A 19,209-nucleotide genomic window follows, 5' to 3' on the forward strand; every position below is an offset into this window, starting at 1 on the left:
TCAGAGGAAACCTGTGATAGCCACTAAATAAATCTTTCACACACTAAGACCTTTATGGCTATTTAAAGTTTGAAACTTCATATGGACCAAACAACTCTACTGTTATGAATATGGATTTTGAGTTGAGCTCTATGGTTCTTTTGAGATTTAAAAAGTTCTTGATGTGTATTATAGGTTCTGTAGATCGGTGTCTGCTTTGGGTTCTTTTTTTGGGGAGCTTCTACGACATGAGAATGTATAGATTGGTTTGGTTCTAACTAAGCACTGATCACGAAGAAAGACTGAATGTGTCATGAAACATTTACTTTGTTTATATTTCTATATATTTCATCAAGTCGTGTACATTGGCTGGTTATTCCATGGAAAAAATAATTTATATGTTTTGTCTTACACACTAAACAGATTAATTTTTTATACGTTTTTTATATTTGTATTTTAAGATATTTTAAAATTTAGTAATGTAACAAAGTTTAATTTATTGTATCAGTGGATTGTCTCAGGGTGACGCACGCACGCACGCACGCACGCACGCACGCACACGCGCGCACGCACGCACGCACGCACGCACGCACGCACGCACGCACGCACGCACGCACACACACACACACACACACACACACACACACACACAGCACAGCTGTCATGTAACATGAATCAATTGTTCCCATCATTCTCAGCGGGGGTTCGGTTAAGTAAACGCAAGGGATTGAGCCAATATCAAATGAATGAACGCTGTCCTGATTTGTACCGTAACGAAAGCACCAAACACTCATGTGCACGAGGGGGCGCTATAGAGCTGTGCTTTCCAAAATAAAACATTCTTACAAAGCGACTACGAGTTTAATGTGATGTCATCTGTAAGGCACACATCACACAAAAATTCATACATTTCCTGTCTTTACATTATTAGACATTCAATCTTCATTAATTAAGTAAAAACATCAATATGGATGTTTTCCATTTCGTCACGCAAATTAAAAAATCTATTTATTTTCTATTGCCGGATTAAATAATAGGAACAACATTGTTTTCAAATATGATTATAACAATGCAACATAAGTAAAATAACGTAAAGCAAATGAAAAGGATTACATTCAGTTACAAAACAGCATAAATGACATCAATTATTTTGAATATATTTTCTTGATGTATCGTATCATGAAAATCTGGTACTTTATTAATATTTTAATAAGTTTAATAAGTCTAATAAACCTCTAATCTTTTATTTTATCACTTAAAAATATTACAAAGTAAAGGCAGACCTTGAAATCATTGATTTCAGTACGCGCGCATGCGCACTGGGGCTTCGTGAGAGCGCAGATATCCAGTCACAATAACACCGGGCGAGAATCCACCTCGCGTCATGGCGTCTCCCCATGACAACGGCAGCGAGACAATGTAACGGCGTCCGAGTGGCGGGAGATCCGCGATCGAAAATGTATTTTTGAGCTTTTGTAACATTCGTTTCGATTGATGGAGCCGTTGACGTCATAATTCACAGAGAGAACGGCGGCGCGTCCTGCGGCTGTCATGTAGCGGAGGCCGCGGCGAGTCGGATCGCATCGCATCGCGTTGCTGGGCGGGGAGGGGAGAGATCAGACGGCCCGGAGATCTTTAATAAAAAAAGCATCGGGAATATTCATGCCTTTCTGAAGCCGTGCGAGTGGATTTGACGCAGGGCTGAAGGTAAACTACCTGTGATGATGACAGGTGCACATATATTCGATTTCAATGATAGTAAACAGCTCATTCATTCATTCATATCTCGCGTTTGCTCACGTCTTTCGCCGAGCATGCATTAGAGATTAAACATAGATGTCCAGTGAAATATATCTAAATATTATCTGCGTTGTTTCGGAAGCATCCATTCTTCACTTTTGAATATTCATTCAATGATATTGGCAGGAGATCGTTCACCAAAAAACTGCTTTGTCCATCCAGAATCAATGTTTGCTGTTAATATCAGTGCGATGGTTTATCACTTTTATTATTGATAACCGGGCCTGGACAACGCATAGAGTTATTCTTGGACACGTTTAACCCGTAAATCATCTTTATGTCTTTAAATATGAAAGACTGTGTTTACATATTACAGATGAAATGAGATGGTTTAAAGATCACAGTTTTCCTTTCATGTGTTGACAGTTCCTGCATTTCCTACTGAAACACAATTTTGGGGTGGTGCATTAAGAATTGTGTTCGGTAATAGTCTACAATTTGATTTATATTTACATAAATGCATTAATAGCTGGCAGCTGCTATATGTAAATCGTCCACCATATTGGAGCAGTCAAAGCCGCTCAGTAAACACTCGAGAAAGTTGACTGTGTGTCTGCAACCATAGTTGTATGTATTAACAAATATAACGTGTTGTTGTGTAGAACTAAACATTGCTCAACTAACACAAGACATTGATGTATTTATGCCTGCTAACAAGATTTATATTGTACATTTTCTAAAGCCTCTGTGTGTTTAGGATGGATGTAGGTGCTCTTGCGGGTGGGGACGGAGGTCCCAGGCGAGTGGATTCGGTGGAGGGAGGTCTTGAAATTGTGCCACTGGAAATGTATGACTCTGCCCGGGCTAAGATAGAAGCAAACCTCCGCTGGCTGTTCGCCAAAGCTTATGGTGAAGGTAAGAGATTATCTCTGTGTACCTCTCTTCTCAAATCTGGACACTGCATTCTGGGCCCAACACATCACTTGACATCTGTGTGTTTCTGAGCCGACTGCAGTGAGATGTAAAGATCCTGTGGTTGTGACAGTGTGTGTACAGGGTCGGTTATACTTGTTATACTATAAAATGAATCTTATAATGTCAACATGTGAGAGATTAAAACCATTTCGTCATTAGAGACCCTTTCTTCCATAGCAGCAGATTCAGAATCGAAAATCTTTCATCGCAAAGCTCCATTATAGATTTTGGGCTGTGTGTTGACAGGTGGACAGGTAGACGGGTACTGAGGAGGGCGTGTGTGTTCTGAGTCTAATCGATGGACTAAAATAACAGCATTAGTGTGACATCACTAATCCTTTAGACTGGAATAGCTGTATGTGAATGTGAGCGAGAGCACGTGTGTGACTGACTAATGTTTTATTGCTAACTGCGGTCATACAGCTCTGGGAAAAATCCAGAGACCACTTCAAAATTATTTTCAGTTGTTATGAATTTACTATTTATATGTGTTTTGTTAAATGGAAAATCATTTTTGTTTACTTTGTGAACTACTGACAACATTTCACCTAAATTCCAAATATCCGAATATTGTTTTTATTTGCAGAAAATAACAACTGATCAATACTGCAATACTTGAATACTGCAAAGAAAACCTGTTCATATTCATTTTTTAAGACCATGCAACTTTTCAAAATGTTTTTGTAGAAGAAAATAAAAAATAATACTTGAGAGGATAACTCGGCGATTCGTGTTGGGTGACTTTGTCACTCCTGAGGTTTCTGCTTTTGTTGGAAATGAACAGACACTGGACTGGAATAGTCTCAATACATGTAGAAATGTGGGGCTGGGCGATATATATCGCGATTCACGCTAATTATACATGTCTAAATCGATTCTGTGTTTTTTGCACAGCTCTTCCGTGAACTACGGCTCTTTTACCAGTAGGAAGTACTGCTCGATCTAAAATCACTTACGAGATTGAGTCGTTTAAAACGTGCATTTGAAAAAGCAACATTTGTCAAACATCATCACTATAAATATACTTTATTATCATGAAAATACCTGAGAAGGTTTGAAGAACAGCGATAGAATATGACCATTGGCATTTCCTGGAACTGATAGTTCTTCTTCTGTTTCCCATATTCATAGTTTCTGCGCAAGAGCGCCCTCTGGCTTTCGGATGTGGCGGCATTTAACCGTAATTCTATGAGAAATTGAGAGCATAAGAATCGCACGAACCGATAAATGAACCGATCAAAATAGCCATGAAATAATTGAAACATCACTGTTAAAACCACACAATATATAAATGTGAAATGTTTATTATTGGCAAGGTGATGACTGGTCATTACTCAATAAATTAAACACAAAGTGAAGTGAAACCATGTCTAATACTGTCATGTTTAATGACAAATAGTGCACACAGTAGTGTTAGACGTATAGCATTAAGCTATTACTCACAAGTCACAACACAGCAATTGTCTGTTTTTAGGGTTTTATTATAAATTCAAAAGCATGGCTAACTACAGTTACATTATGGTAACCACAAATTAACCATATTTTTGCTGCAGTAATATCATATTTTAATCTTTGCCATACAAATGTTAATCAATATGGCAAAAATGAGTGCTGCGTCCCAATTCGCGTACTTATGCTATGCCCTTATAAGTATGTGCTGTTTTTGTTATGGAAAAATATATACATTTAAGTGCGTAGCAAAACTGTATGCACGCACTGGGACATACTACCGTGAAACGGAAGTGGCGGTTGTTGCCTAGACGACACTGTGATCCTTAACTGTCACAAACATCAAAATTAGGGATGCACGATAAATTGTCGGCCATATCAGTATCGGCCGATAAATGTTCATTTTTAATGTTATCCGTATCGGCCGATAAGAAAATTTAGTCCGATATATAATAGCCGATAAATCATAAATAATTTCCTCTGGTAAAGCTGCATGCTGCTCACAGTTACTATCTTTCTGCCATGATCATTCACTTACTGCTATTAGCAAAACATTGTTGATGTAGGTAGATTATGTAGATACAGTATTTATGAATGTGTAAATTATAGGAACAAAAGCATATTGTCTGAATCAGACTGCTGTCTGAATGCTTTCTGTCTTGAGACCTGTTAGACATGTGGCTATTAACAACATTTTTCTGGGTTGCTCTGGAAGAACATCTATAATTTGTTTATTAAATAAAAAACCAGAAAAGTTTGAAGGTTAAAGAATCGTTAACTAGTGTGAAGTAGGCTTGGTACATGATTTTCAGGGGGTAAAAGAGAACTAATGGTTACCCAGTTTTCTGCAGTCAGTGTTTTCAAATAAAAGCGTTTGTCCGCTTTTTGCCTTTTGTTTCAGTTTTAGGGAATTTCATATTAATCTTTAGATACTGTTTATCGGCCATATATCGGTTATCGGCTTCCAACGTTAAAGAATAATCGGTTATCGGCCAAAATGTACATATCGGTGCATCCCTAATCAAAATACAGCTCTTCCTTGCATGTTAGTGTTTATTCATTTGTTATTTTGCATGTAATGTTTACTGTATACTTACGTTTATGAATTTAGCGAAGGATCTTTTATTTCATTTTATTAATGCAGTGTAGCATCACTAAACTCCGCCCTATCGCAGTGAGTTGTGGGTAATATCAGCCGTTAAGCGTCCGTGGAATTTTCACCGGAAACAGAAGACCATCCGGGACTTTGAGAATACTCATTTCAGCATTCTATGGTGTGAGACCTCGCCGCAGACTAATTCTGTTTTCGAATACGGACGGATAGCGTGCATGCGAATTGGGACGCCGCAATGGTTTCTACACGTTTACTATAATAAAAGCATGGTTCATTTTTGTAAGGGACCATATAAACTTTCAAGTAATGCCAATTTTGCTGATCTCACTGCTTATATTTCAGAATTATGCGATTGTATTGATCGGTTTTGTTTTAAAAGAGCTTATAACAAGACTGCTTGGCTATCAGCACATTTGATGTGTGGAGCTTGCTGGTGTGTTTTAACAGTTGATCCTTTACAAGGGAAACCCTCAGTGTGTGTGTGTGACCCATTTCTGAGTGTCAGCCTTTATTTATTTATGAGAAGTGGAGCACACCCATTCAGCGACGAACACACACACACTCACACCATTAAAAACTCATGTCACTTCCGGAGATGTGTGTGGTGTGCACTTCTTTGGTTAAAGAGAGTGGTACCGTGGTAATCCCAGTGATGGAGATCTGTAAAAAGCACACATTTCCTATTAGAAAAGTCTGCCGCTGTTAATCTTCCCAGGCTTTAATCTGATTGGTTGACCTTTGACCTCCAAGTTAAGCAGACCTCAGAATGACCCTGGTGGAAGAGAAAATGAACATACACGCACAATGAAAATAAACCTGTATGTCAAACAAACAGATTAACAACGAATTCCACCTGTTATGTCAGAATGAACGAGAGCTGCTTGTCAGCTCAGCTGTGTATATTTCCTGTTTGTAAATCAAACAAACAAGTTCAAACACATTAGTTAAACATTTTCATGGTTAAAATCATGGATCATGGTTAACTGTGTCATTAGCAAAACCCACGTCGAGAACTTTCTCTGGAAGTGTTTGCGAGTCTGGTTTTGGTTCAGCGAGCGAGAGTTTAGCCGTTGACGTGTGGCTAAAATCTGATAATCTCAGAATCACCTGTCTGACATGGTGTGTCCTCACAAGCACGTAAAATCCATTACACACATTTTAATGGGTATAATGGTTTTAATGGGAACTGTACCAATACATAGGAACTATAATGGGTCTCTACTGGTAATGTGTTGGGTTTTATTGGTGGGATATCTGAGAGATGAGAACCATTAGGACACCATTAAATTATACTGGGATAATTCTCAAAACACAATACATAAAGGAAGTCTTGTAATGGTTTTAATGGTAATCAGCTGATCATAATGTTCATAATGGCGTAATGAAACCATTCGATTTGATGTTTTTGCCTTTTGTCATTTCTACCCCAAAATTATTTATGGTTACAAGAGAAAGCAAATCAAAAACCGTACTTGTGCCAGCTATTTGTTTTTTAATACTTTATTTTAAAAGATTTTTCAATTATAATCAGAACAGACAAACAACACAGACCACACCCCCCCTAAAAAAGAATACAAATAAGTAAATACATACAAAATAAAAAAGAGAACTACTATTAAAATAATAATAATACTAAGTACAAGAAAATGATGATAATAATTATTTAGTTCAGTGTCCAAAAGTATTATAGTGACAGCTATTTGTAATGTAAACTGGAAACCGATGCTTGAAGAGAGATCTGTCTCACTTTTCTTCTCTCTCTCTTTCTCTCTCTCAGAGCACATCCCCGCAGACCTGAGGGACCCGTTCTACACAGATCAGTACTGCGTGGAGCACATAAAGCCTCCGGTCCTGAGCCTCCTGCTGTCCTCAGATCTGTACTGTCGGGTGTGTGCGCTGCTCCTGAAGGGAGACCATGTGTCGGCTCTGACCTCCCATCAGGCCTTCATCCAGACGCTGGCACGCCGGGGAATTTATGTCAGAGAAGCCGACGACACGCCCGTCTCCCACGACGACCTCTCATCCACCCCGATTAAGATGGTTAGAGACCTTTGACTTCTTACCTGAATAGAAAGCATCTATGAATGTCCTTTTGTTTGTGTGCTTAACAAATGTTTGTACGAGGACAGAACTAGACACAGTATGACCATCTGTTCAGAATCTGCTGGAGTGTGTAAATGTTGTGTGGTCGGAATACACAGTTACTTTCAACTGTCGATGGAGAAAGAAGGTTTAGAAAGAATAATGGACGTGTGCCAGACGACACAGTTTATGAACCAAACCCATGGTGATTTTAACCACGACTCCATATTTGACCTGCAGTTGAGTTACATGAAATACGAACGTGCGTCTGTAAACACAAAATCTCCAAATGTGTCAGTACACACTTCATAAAGTGACACGGGCAGATACGTCACGAACGCCGAGTGTTTTCTTACTCGAGTGAGTTTTTCCCACCACAGACACAAAGACTCCTCATGTCATAGTCACGTAATAATTGGTGTTTTTTGTTTTAACACAACAACAACACATCAACCTCTGGCTCCACTAATATTCTTTGTCTGAATGTTTATATTGTTTACATTGTTCACATCAGATTATATTGTCCTAAAGTGTATATAAATGAAAAACAAACTTCACCTTTAAGTTTCTTCTGATACATACATGCATCTTAACATCTGTGTGTGTGTGCAGAGTTCTCATATCCCGCTGATCGACGCGCTGATGATGGCTTACATGGCGGAGATGATGTCGATGGAGAGAGTCGTGTCGAGCGTCAAACGCTTCTCAACCTTCTGCGCTTCTAAAGATCTTCCCTTCGACATGGAGGACGCCATGCTGTTCTGGATCAACAAGGTCAGTCTTGGAGCATTTGTACTGCAGTCGTGCACAAACCCTCGCTTATATTCCTTTACGTACAGACACGGCTCTGGAATTAAATCTGTTGAAGTACATCAAATTTATTTTAAAATGTACGACCCTGTTTTCCCTTAAAGCATGATGCGTCATCATTTATTTACCTTTATGTCCTGTCTGTATTCTGTTTTGTGTCGGTGGAACACAAAATAAGATATTTTGAGAAATGTGTCGGTGTCCATGCAATGGAAGTCAATGGTGTTCCGTGTTGCTTTAAGTAGTTAAAATAGTTAGCGAAACTGCTGTGTGTTGCAGGTCATTCTGAAGACCAGAGAGCTTTCGGAGAAGGACTTCAAAATGAAACAGCCGCTGATCGATTCGCCTTGCCATCAAAAGGTCTGACCAATCAGAAGCCTCCGAACAAGTTCTGATAATCTAATAGAAGATGAACACCCAGACAGTTAGCATGCAGACCTGTTTTCTCCTCATTCACTCACTTTGTGTTTTGATACACACGTAAACTCTGTAGTCTGATCAGATTTGAACAGATCTGATCCATCGATCTCGTTCTTCTCTGCCTCGTCTTCTGGCTGTCTTCAGAATGGAATACTTGCATACTTCTTCATACTTCGTCTTTCTTTTTTTTGCAATTTCGTAATTTCTTATAACTTTTGGCTGTATGATTAAATAAAAACTCAATACTGAGGTTCTAAATACTGGTGCACTGGAAGTCGAGCGCATTGCAAATGTATTTCAGGTATTCTGTTTAAATGGGTTATTTGCATGCTGTACACATACTAGAAATATAGTAAAAGTAGTACGCTGGTATTCCAGTCCAAACATAGCCTCTGTTTCTCTGCTCAACATTTGACCGGCTGTATCACCTTTGACCTGTTCTGTGCTCCTTCTGTTTGTCTCTTTGGCCCCGCCCCTTCCTGTCGGATAGTCTCCCTCAAAATGGTACTGGAAGCTTGTGCCTGTAAGTGCCACAGCGCCCCCTGTGTGTCTGCTGGGTCATTTTCTGGACAGATGACCGTTTTACTGTCCGTGTGTGTGTTTGATCAAAAAACATTTCATGAGCTCATCTCGCTGTCCTCATCCATCTCTCTCTCACTCCCTCCGTTGTTTTTGTTTTGTCTCTGTCTGTCTCAGCCTGATCTCATGAATGCTTTGGCCCATTGCATGCTGGAGCCCGTGGAGTTCTCTCGTGTGGTACAGTACACACACACACACACACACACACACACATGTTGGGTTTCCATGTTTTATGGGGACATTCCATAGACACAATGGTTTTTATACTGTACAAACTGTATATCATATTCCCTACCCCTAACCCTAACAATCACACACAACTTTCTGCTCTTTTAGATTTTCAAAAAAGTTCATTCTGTATGATTTATAAGCTTGTTTCCTCATGGGGACAAAAAAATGTCCCCACAAGGACAAGGATTTTGGATATTGCCATAGTTGTGGGGACATTTTGTCCCCATAACGTAGGGTTTACCCTTCCCACACACACACTCTCGCTCTTCCACGCATCCATCTGGCCATCCAATCACACACCATCCCTTGTTTTTCTTCACTAAACTCAGTTCTCAAAAAGCATTTATAAACTATATTTTACCTGTATTAGGAATGATATTTGCAATTTCTGAAGAAAATATCAATGTTTGCAAGTCAGCAGTAAAATGGGGTCGAGATAAGTTTAGCTTTTGTTTTTTGGTTCTGCGTGAAGGAGATGATGCATATATTGTTTTCGATCAGCTGTGTCTAAAATAAACACAAATCACAACATTATAAAGCATCTATAGATGAATAGCTATTTTCACACAGATGACAATTCACTACGCAAAGCTGATGTCATCACTACTGATACATTGTGGTTTATGAAGGCATGCATTATAACAATAAAAGATTATGGGAGTTCACCCAAAAAGGAAGATTCTGTCATCATTTACTCACCGTCTTGTCAATCCTTGACTTTCTTTCTTCCGCAGAACACAATATTTTGAAGAAAGTTGGTAACCGAACAGCACTGGACCCCACTCACTTCTATTGTATGAACACAAAACCAATGCAAGTGAACGGGGACCGGTTAACAACAATCTTCAAAAAATCTTCTTTTGTGTTCTGCGGAAGAAAGAAAGTCATACAGGTTTGAAATGACAAGAGGGTGAGTAAATGATGACAGCCTTTTCATTTTTGGGTGAACTATCACTTTAAAACACATGACGTTTACAAAAAGAAAAGCACATGTCATGCAGACTCTGAGGTGCTAGTTCAAGATGAATTTGAAGGAATTTCAGCGTTGTCTTGCAAGCATTGTACTGTAATTTCATCTGAAATTCATTTTTGTATTTCATTCAAGTTTAATGTTACTGTAAATATGTCGGTGACCTTTTGAAGAAGAAAAAAATTGCATGACAAGAATGTTTTTAAAGTGTGTGTGTGTTGTGCGTGTGTCTTTTAGTGTATGATGGACATGTGTTAGATGGGATGTAAATCTCTCTCTGCTGTCTCTCAGGTACGTTACCGTAGAGATCACCCGTCTGGACATCCTGTCCCACACCTGACTGTGATAGAGGATTTGTTGAAGGATGTGTGTGATGGGGCGGCACTTTTAACAGTCGTCCACTTCTACTGTCCTGAATATATGAAACTAGACGGTACACACACAATAAATGTGTACATATGTCCATAAAATACATCATTTTTTCATTTAAACAACATTTTTCACTTTGTTTTTTAGATATATGTCTGAAAGAAGTTGCCTCGCTGTCAGACAGTGTGTATAACATTCATCTGCTGAAAGAGTTCTCCAGTGAATATCTGAACAGATGTTTTTATCTGCACACTGAAGATCTGCTCTACGGCCCACCTGTGCTGAAGGTCTGAACATCTCAATCCTGTCTGTCTGCTTCACACAAAACCGATAAATATCAGATTATAAAATCTGTCTGTTCTGTTTTTTTCCAGCAAAACCTGTTGGTTTTTATTGCTGAGCTGTTTTGGTGGTTTGAGGTCGTGAAGCCAGACTTTGTGAAGCCAAAAGACCTGCAGGAGATTAAAGATGGTGAGAACGTCCAACAAAGTGAGATTTTTACATCTTTATGGTTTTCGTGCTGTTTGTCATAGACATCAGTCTCTTCAATCTTGTCATTAATGTCTTTTTTATTGCGTTAAAAACTTACAATCTGACAGTGAGAGCATCACTTCAGCCAAAGAGTTGCCGCCCCCATGTGCCCATATCCAGTGCCACCAAACGTAGCTTCATGACATCATCCCCGTCGGCTGATTCGCTGGCTACAGTCGTCTCTCCCGATGGTTATATGAGGTACCATTTACATCCCGAGGAGTCATTATCTGTGTAAGTCTGTTTGCTGTTCTGTCTGATATCATAATAAAATACATTTAGCATATATCTTTTTATAAGTTCATTTGACATAAGCTTGTGTTTTATAAAGCTAGTGTCTTTGTCAATCAGAACTAAAGGAAGCCCCGCCCATCCGCTCCTCCCACTACGACAGAGACAACAGAATCAAGGCGATGAGAATTCAGGTAGATGCTTTCTTTACAAGGTTTTAGGTCAGTGTTACGCATAAATTAGTTATATTAAATGTTTTTATTCTGTGTGAACAGAGGTGAGGAACAGATCAAACTCTTTGTCTCGTATGGATGGACTCATGCTTGGATCACAGCTGGCATGGGCAGAAAGGAAACACAGGTGAAATGTCCTGGATCATCATACTGGATATAAGTTTTTGGTATTTTTTACAGGACAAATATCTAAAACTTCTTAAATCAAGAGACATTTTAATCAAAAGCAAACAAGTCTTGTTTTCTGAAAAAAGGTCATCAAAATTAAGTGAGTTTATGCTTAAATGGGGCTAAAAATAGCTGCCAATGGGGTAAGAAAAAATCAACTTTAGTTTTAAAAATAAAGTAAAATAAAATGTTGTTTAACCTCTTAATTAAATACTTAATTTTTGCGCGATTTAAGCCTAATTTCTTTGCTTTTTTGCAGTGTTAAAATTAATTGGCAATAAGAATCCAAAGAGAAACTAAAGCTTTTTTAATTTTTTTGTTTATATTATTTTTTTATCATTACTTTTAGTATAATTTGTTCAAGATAACGACTTTTTTATTAATAATAACTTATCATTTTTATGGATTTTATTGATTTGATGTATTTATGTATTCATTTTCATGATATTTTAAGTACATTTCCGCTTTAAATTTTCATTACTGCAATGTGTCTTTCAATTCCCATTATTCTCGTGTTATATTTATAACAGTATATAAAAACAAAAGCTTCCATGATATAATTTTTTTATTATGTAAAATTTTAAGAGAGAGATTTTTTAAATATTGGATAGGAAAATTTGACGCTGGCTTAATTGCATGAAAATATTGGCAAAATGAAAAATATAGTATCGAAGTATTCACAAACAAACCCATTCTGTGTCTCCTCTTGTTTTCAGACCCATCTCACAGATGGAGACGGAATGGGAACGTCTATGCGGCGATGATGTCAGCTTGGCCCGTTCCATCAGTAAGGACAGTTTAGCATCCAACGCCATCTCTATCACTCCACGCCACTGCATCAATGGCCAGCCCTTGCCCCAAACTCATCACTATGACAACCATGAGGAAGAGGAGGAGCTTGTGGCTGTCATTAACCCTGTGGCTGAATCTAGAGATGCCCGACCTGAGGGTTTCTTTTTGGAACCGTTGCAGTCTGCAGTTCTCCGACCAAATAAAGAGAAAACGGGCGTTAGTAAACGGGAAGAGAGTGGCGAGGGGCGGGGACATCACAGGAAGTCTTACGTAATGGAATGCGTAATGAATCGGACATTCACGCCAATCAATAACGTAGAGCAAGAAGAAACACGTACACAGTCCCCCACCCGTTCTGGAAGATTCTTCTTGCACGACGACGCAGAGTGTGTGAGGGGCAGTCCTGTGGGAGGCTGGAAGGATGTCGCTTCGGATTCCGAATTCGAGGAAGATGACGAAGACCAGGAACTTGCCAGAGTGCTGCTGATGCATGCTGGGAAGAAGTGCATGGGACGCGGAGATGCAGAAGAGGAGTCTGTTAAACTTCGAGAGGACGTTTGCCTGCGAGAGCGGGAAGATAAGGAAGGCACGAGCGGGCGAGCGAGTCCCTGTCCCAGCGTGGCATCGCAGGCCAGCAGCACATCGACGGGCCGCATGACGAGCTTCGCCGAACGCCGCAGACATAGAGTCGGATTGCCTGATGGTTGCCATAGCACCGCCAGCTCGCAGACGACCACACCTGATGGGTCGGAAAGCGCCCAGTTTCCCTTGGACATGAGCCCGGGCACGCCGGTGGCAGGTGCTCGACCCGGCCTCTCTTCTGAAATCGTCCACCTGCGCATGCAGCTGGAAGAGAAACGACGTGCCATCGAAAAGCAAAAAAAGAAGATGGAGATCATGTCGGCACGCCAGCGGATGCAGCTGGGAAAGGCGGCGTTCCTGCATGTTGTCAAAAAGGGGAGAAGCGACACGTTGCCACACCCACTCAAACAGCAACTCCCACCCAAAGCGAAAACGCTTGCAAAGGATGACGCGTGTGTGGAGGTTTTAAAAGCGAGAGGGAAGAATACAGAACAGAGTCCGGATAAAGAAATGAGTGTCCCGGACACTAGCAACGATTTGGGCGATTCCGGCGGAGAGCCTGACCTCAGCGAATGTAGCCGTTCCATCGAGCTCCTGAACGAAGCCATCGGAGCCATTCAGCAACAAATGATGCAACTGTCTGTCCAACAGGATTTGCTCATAAGACAAGCCGTTCAGTCTCCACAAGAACATGCAACCAAAGCGAACACCGTGGCGCCCTCGAACGAACACGAGGCTAAGCCCCGCCTCTCCGTGCAATTCACAGAGACCCTTTCCACGGCGACGAAACATCCTCTGAGGTTTAGCTCCAGTCGTACGCCACGGACGAAACCTACTGAACTCAAACTCGGCAAAGACAGTCGCACTGCATCCAAAGGAAACACACCGATCCCCAGCGGTGACCCCAGACCCTCTCCGGGCGGCAGGACCCCCCGGGCTGAGAATGAGGAGGAGGGTGGGGCTAAAGACAGTGGGCGGGGCTTTAAGGGAATTATTCGTAATACCACGTTTAGACTGCACGATGCCCCGAACCGATGCTCTGACAGTCTCGAAACGCCCCAGACAGAAGTCCCTTTGGTGGAGGCTTCCGCTGTCGATCTGACCCGGGACAGGAGTGAATCCGGAGGCTCTGGGAAAGAGAACGTTCCTGTTCTGTCTGAGGAGAACAAAACAAAAGCCCTGCTGATTGAGGTGGACCTATCGCACCCGGCCGATCCTTCAGAAACCGGCACAGAACCTGACGGTGAACAGAAGTCTGGACTGGGTTTCTTCTTTAAGGTACCAGAACATTTGTGTGATCTGTTATTTGAGTCTATGAAATGTCAAATTTGTCAAAATATATTCCAATGTAAACTCTTAATTTATAGTTGTATTTTTAACTTTAAACATGTTCTAATGACACGCATCAAAGTGAAATCAAATTTGGGATTTGATTTATGTAGGATGATCAGAAGGCAGAGGACGAGTTGGCGAAGAAGAGAGCGGCGTTTCTTCTCAAACAGCAGCGTAAGGCCGAAGAGACTCGAAAACGAAAAGAGCAGCTGGAGGCGGAGTCAGAACTCAAACGAGATGAAGCCAGGTACCAGTCACAGTCCATCTAGTCACAGTGTTTGTCAAAAGATGAGAATGATGTCTTTAAGTGCACCACTAGACTGAATTGTGAGTGAATGAGACAAAGAGAGGCTCAGATGTTTTCCAACCACAGCAGCTTGTGTTTTTTATGTCATAGTTTTGATACTTTACGCATTTTAAAATAATCAAAATACAGAAAGTGTAGGTTTGTCTTCACCTCATAAATATATTTGCATGACAGACGGAAAGCCGAGGAGGATCGTGTGCGTAAAGAAGAAGAGAAGGCTCGCAGGGAGCTGATCAAACAAGAGTATCTGCGGAAAAAGCAACAAGAGCTACTCGAGGAACAGGGTGTGGCCAAACCACGCCCACGGTCCAGGAGGCCACGCCCCAAATCGCTACACAGAGCCGAATCCTCCTGTTCTGCTCGTAAGAAATCTGCTACGCACATACCCGTAACCATACACAGTATTGAAACCAAATTTTTTGACATATTGTGAAGAATTTATAGGTGTATATTATTCTAAAGAAAAAAGACTTTGAATACATTTTCAAAGCGATTCCGAAATCTTTGTTAACGTTACGTTAAATGGCTGTTTTAGGCCCGATTCACATTTTGCGTCTAAAACCGCGCGGAAAACGCGAGCCGCGCCACTTTCTCTCCTCAAATGACCCGCGGTGTGTGCGCGGCACTCCAAAAAGTTAAACTATTTCCATCTCAATGCGGCGTCTACGCGACTAGAAAAATGTGCGCAGCGCATGCGCGTTGCGACCGCGTCGCCCCCTATGTGCCTCTCGTCTACATTTAAAATAACGAATATGCGCGCAGAAAACACGTGAAATGTGAATTGGGCTTTAGGCAGCTGTTGTAGTCAGTGCAGCCCTGGTAAAACCTTTGCCCTGTATAAATGTGGTAAATCAGTGTAAAACAAGTTACAGATTTAATACTAAATACCATTGGTATGGGAGGGTCAAACTGACCTTTAACATCCACATCCTCATCAAAAAACCTCCAACAATCCACTGCAAACTCGCATTCAGCTCTGACTTATTTCCACTTTTTACCCTTCAATCAAATCCTGATTAAATGAAGATGCGTCCTCAATTGAGTTTTTTTAGAATATGTCTTTTTAATTTTGAAAGATATCACAGTCAAATGTTGACATTAATGTTTTAGATTTGTGCTGATATGCATTCTGTATTTACTATTAACTCTCTCTCTCTCTCTCTCCACCAATCCAGCGGTCAGTCTGTGTTCTGCTCCGTCAGGATCTTCTCTCTCATTGGCTTCTGCTGCTACTGAAGGTGACAGCGTGGCATCAGGAGGAGCCAGTTCACACAGGTGACTTCAGCTCATCTTCAATCTCAACATTTCTGTTTTAAACCATAGTGACCTTCTGAGGTCACATCTTAATATGTTGCAACAGGGATGCACCACATATTTGCCAATTACACGAATCCTGTGTCTATGTTGCAGGGGGGAATCAGTGGAGTCTTTTCCCATGTTAAGTCGGAATGCGAGCAGGAACATGGAACGAGACTGGGACAACGGATCAACGGCTTCATCCATCACTTCTGTAGCGGAATACAACGGTGAGATGATGCACAATACACTGATGTGACTATATCAGTATTGACCAAAGTTTTGTTTGAAGTGATCTGCGTAACTAAATATCAATAATGTTTTGTTTGTTTGTTTTTTTGTTGATTTTATTTCAGGGCCAAGATTATTTAAGGAGCCAAGTGCAAAGTCTAACAAGCCGATCATCCAGAACGCCATCGCTCACTGCTGTCTGGCAGGAAAAGTCAACGAATCCCAGAAAAATGCCATTCTAGAGGCGAGTGTGGTTACCGTGACAACAAGCATCCTGAATAACTTATGAGTTATCATACTGTTTTGTTTTGGCAAGTAACTTCATAGCACAGATAGAAATATTATGTTTTACATTCGTTTTGAGATCGAATGTAAAAGTATAATTTAATGTTTAATGGAGTGGAAGGTGCGATTGACTATCAACTGAAAAAAGTGTAATTTGTCATTTTTTTAATCAATTGACAGCACTAGTTTCTATACATAAACATGAAAACCCTTTATACGTAGACAGAATGATAAATGGCATACATTCATGTGTTCACAGGAGATCGAACGCTGCGAGTCCAACCACCTGATCATTCTCTTCCGTGACGGCGGATGTCAGTTCAGAGCGCTGTACACGTATTCCCCTGAAACAGAGGAGATCCTCAAACTCAAAGGGACCGGACCCCGGTCCATAAGCCGGAAGATGATCGACAGATTCTACAAATACAGCTCGGACCGCAAGCAATTCACCGTCATCCCCGCCAAGTCGATCTCGGCCAGCGTAGATGCTCTCACCATCCACAGTCACCTGTGGCAGGCCAAACGGCCGAGCACCTCCAAGAGAAAATAATAACCAGTTTCTATTGGCTCATTGGATTGCACTGCTGCTTTCTGATTGGCTGCTGGGTCATATTCCAGTCTCTTAACCAATTGCTGACGAGCAGGCCTCCTAATCTCCTATTGGTCCATGAGCTTCTCAATTTCCTTTTTCGTAGTGGACTCCTGCTTTCCTATTGGCTTACCGGCCGCTGTGACGTAAGCAGAGCTGATGAGCTCAGAATGGGTGGAGCCTCTGTTTGATCGACAGAGTAAACAAATGTGTTTTAGTATGACTTGATTTCAGTGTTTTTAGGCAGAAATCTGCATGTGGCACTTTTCTGTTTGATGGACGTTTGATTTTACCGTAGTATTCATTTACGCAGGTTCAAAAGACAGCACTCCCACTACTTGAATCATGTACACAAGGTCATCACAGGTGTTTACGACTGTGTGTATCGATGAATTCTGTATTTTGAGTTTCTCATACCTCTCCATATGCTGCTTCTCATAAGTGATGCAATGTATGAACAACATAAAAAGGATGTGTGTGTGTGTGTGTGTGTGCGTGTGTATGTAGATGTTGAGCTTTTCTGTGTCATTGTTTCAGAATGATGGTTCTGTATTTTCAGTTCTTTTCTCATGTCTCTCATGTGTGTTCACACTGACTACTGACAGTATTAATGTACTTTTTGTAATTCTTCACTAAAGAACCTGATTGTGATAGAAACACATCTCTACTGAATGTGTGTGTGTGTGTTTGGTAAAGAATGTATGCACTCCAGAGACTTCTGTGAGCAGGGGTTTCTGTTTTGTTTCGATTGTACAAATCTTTGCTTCATCTTTTTCTTTATTATTATTTACCATATATTTATTTTAAAGAGCACTGAACTTGAATAAATTATAGATCCAAAATGACATCTTTGTTGTGGAGGTAATTAATGCAAATGTTTAAATTAATATCATTATTTCTGAACTTTGACATTCTCTTTGTGTACAATAGACAAAATTGACCTTATTTCTTTAATGCACTTGCACATTACAATATAATAACTTGCTTTGCACTTTTCAGCTGACATCACCAGGGTAATGTCACTTATAGGCAGAAAGATGTTGATGATAGATGATCATTTCTTTTCTGTTCCCCAGAGACTTTAAAGGACATGAGCGTGAATAAATAATGACCAATTTTTATTTTCAGGTGAACTATCCCTTTATGTGCACTAGACTGAGTGTTTGTTGAATATTGCTGTGTGCAAGTGAAAATGCATATGTTCCTGATGTAGGTGGCATGAAACTTTTGCCGCATGCAAACACGGTGGGTTTCTTCTTTTCTACAACATGATAAATGTGCACACGTCTATTGCTCTTCTTGTGATTCTTCTCACTGGAGGTGTAAATATTAATTTATTTAATGTATTTTTGGTTATCAATATAGCGGTTATTGAATGTCTCCTCTTTTTTTTAGGAAACTCTTTTAATATCAACAGGAGTATTGTGAACAACAGAAGATCATGTTTGACAATTCTAATGTGTATTGTGTAAGTAAAAGAGAAGTAGAATACTTAAGCGCATATATACTGTCATGATTTACTGCTTCTGCTGGATTGAGAATAGACATCTGATGAATTTAGACAATGTTTACACCAGTCAGTGCACTAGTTTTTTATTCATATGTTTTTTTTTCTGAAATACTGGGTAACGTGGAGTTGACGCATAATGCCCTTTTTTTAATCTACAACTCGAAAACTATCCAAAACTTTCGGTTAACATGTGAATGTATGTGAGCTGTGTCTGTTTTATATTCAGTGGCTGGTCATTATTCTCTTTGTTTATAACCACTTTCTGTTCAGCCTGTGAATAATGTTTAGTTGTGTTTTCAGTATGGTAAATCAGAGCTGCTCTTACTGTATGTTTTTATTTAAGTGACACAAGGACAGAAACCAATGACACCAAAGGTTGTGTGACGGCAGATTTTTGCAAGCCT

General features: G+C 40.3%; 1 protein-coding gene across 4 annotated transcripts; it reads left to right on the forward strand.

Annotated features, from left to right (window-relative positions):
• The first annotated feature begins 1,306 nt into the window (after positions 1-1,306).
• camsap1a (calmodulin regulated spectrin-associated protein 1a) lies at positions 1,307-18,183 on the forward strand. Of its 4 annotated transcripts, none has more exons than XM_057360769.1 (19): positions 1,307-1,686; positions 2,477-2,634; positions 7,035-7,297; positions 7,952-8,113; positions 8,429-8,509; positions 9,060-9,092; positions 10,641-10,782; positions 10,866-11,005; positions 11,093-11,207; positions 11,318-11,483; positions 11,601-11,674; positions 11,756-11,840; positions 12,598-14,533; positions 14,698-14,834; positions 15,069-15,256; positions 16,070-16,169; positions 16,305-16,420; positions 16,547-16,665; positions 16,966-18,182. In XM_057360769.1, the coding sequence occupies exons 2-19, from the start codon at positions 2,478-2,480 to the stop codon at positions 17,254-17,256; spliced, it is 4,305 nt and encodes a 1,434-aa protein (XP_057216752.1). In that variant the 5' UTR covers positions 1,307-1,686; position 2,477; the 3' UTR covers positions 17,257-18,182. The 4 variants fall into 4 exon arrangements, with proteins under 4 accessions (XP_057216752.1, XP_057216753.1, XP_057216754.1 ...); XM_057360770.1 differs by having other exon boundaries at positions 11,093-11,189; XM_057360771.1 differs by lacking the exon at positions 9,060-9,092 and having other exon boundaries at positions 16,966-18,183.
• The last annotated feature ends 1,026 nt before the right edge of the window (positions 18,184-19,209 follow it).

This window comes from Triplophysa rosa, linkage group LG19 (genome assembly GCF_024868665.1).
Source record: "Triplophysa rosa linkage group LG19, Trosa_1v2, whole genome shotgun sequence".
In the NCBI taxonomy this organism is placed as follows: domain Eukaryota; kingdom Metazoa; phylum Chordata; class Actinopteri; order Cypriniformes; family Nemacheilidae; genus Triplophysa; species Triplophysa rosa.

What these genes read in the sequence shown, in the direction of transcription:
- camsap1a (XM_057360769.1), top strand. Translation starts at nt 2,478, where the DNA reads ATGGATGTAGGTGCTCTTGCGGGTGGGGACGGAGGTCCCAGGCGAGTG. An exon ending in ACGGCCCACCTGTGCTGAAG is followed by an intron (nt 11,006 to 11,092) that starts GTCTGAACATCT and finishes GTTTTTTTCCAG; the next exon opens with CAAAACCTGTTGGTTTTTAT. An exon ending in TGGGCAGAAAGGAAACACAG is followed by an intron (nt 11,841 to 12,597) that starts GTGAAATGTCCT and finishes TCTTGTTTTCAG; the next exon opens with ACCCATCTCACAGATGGAGA.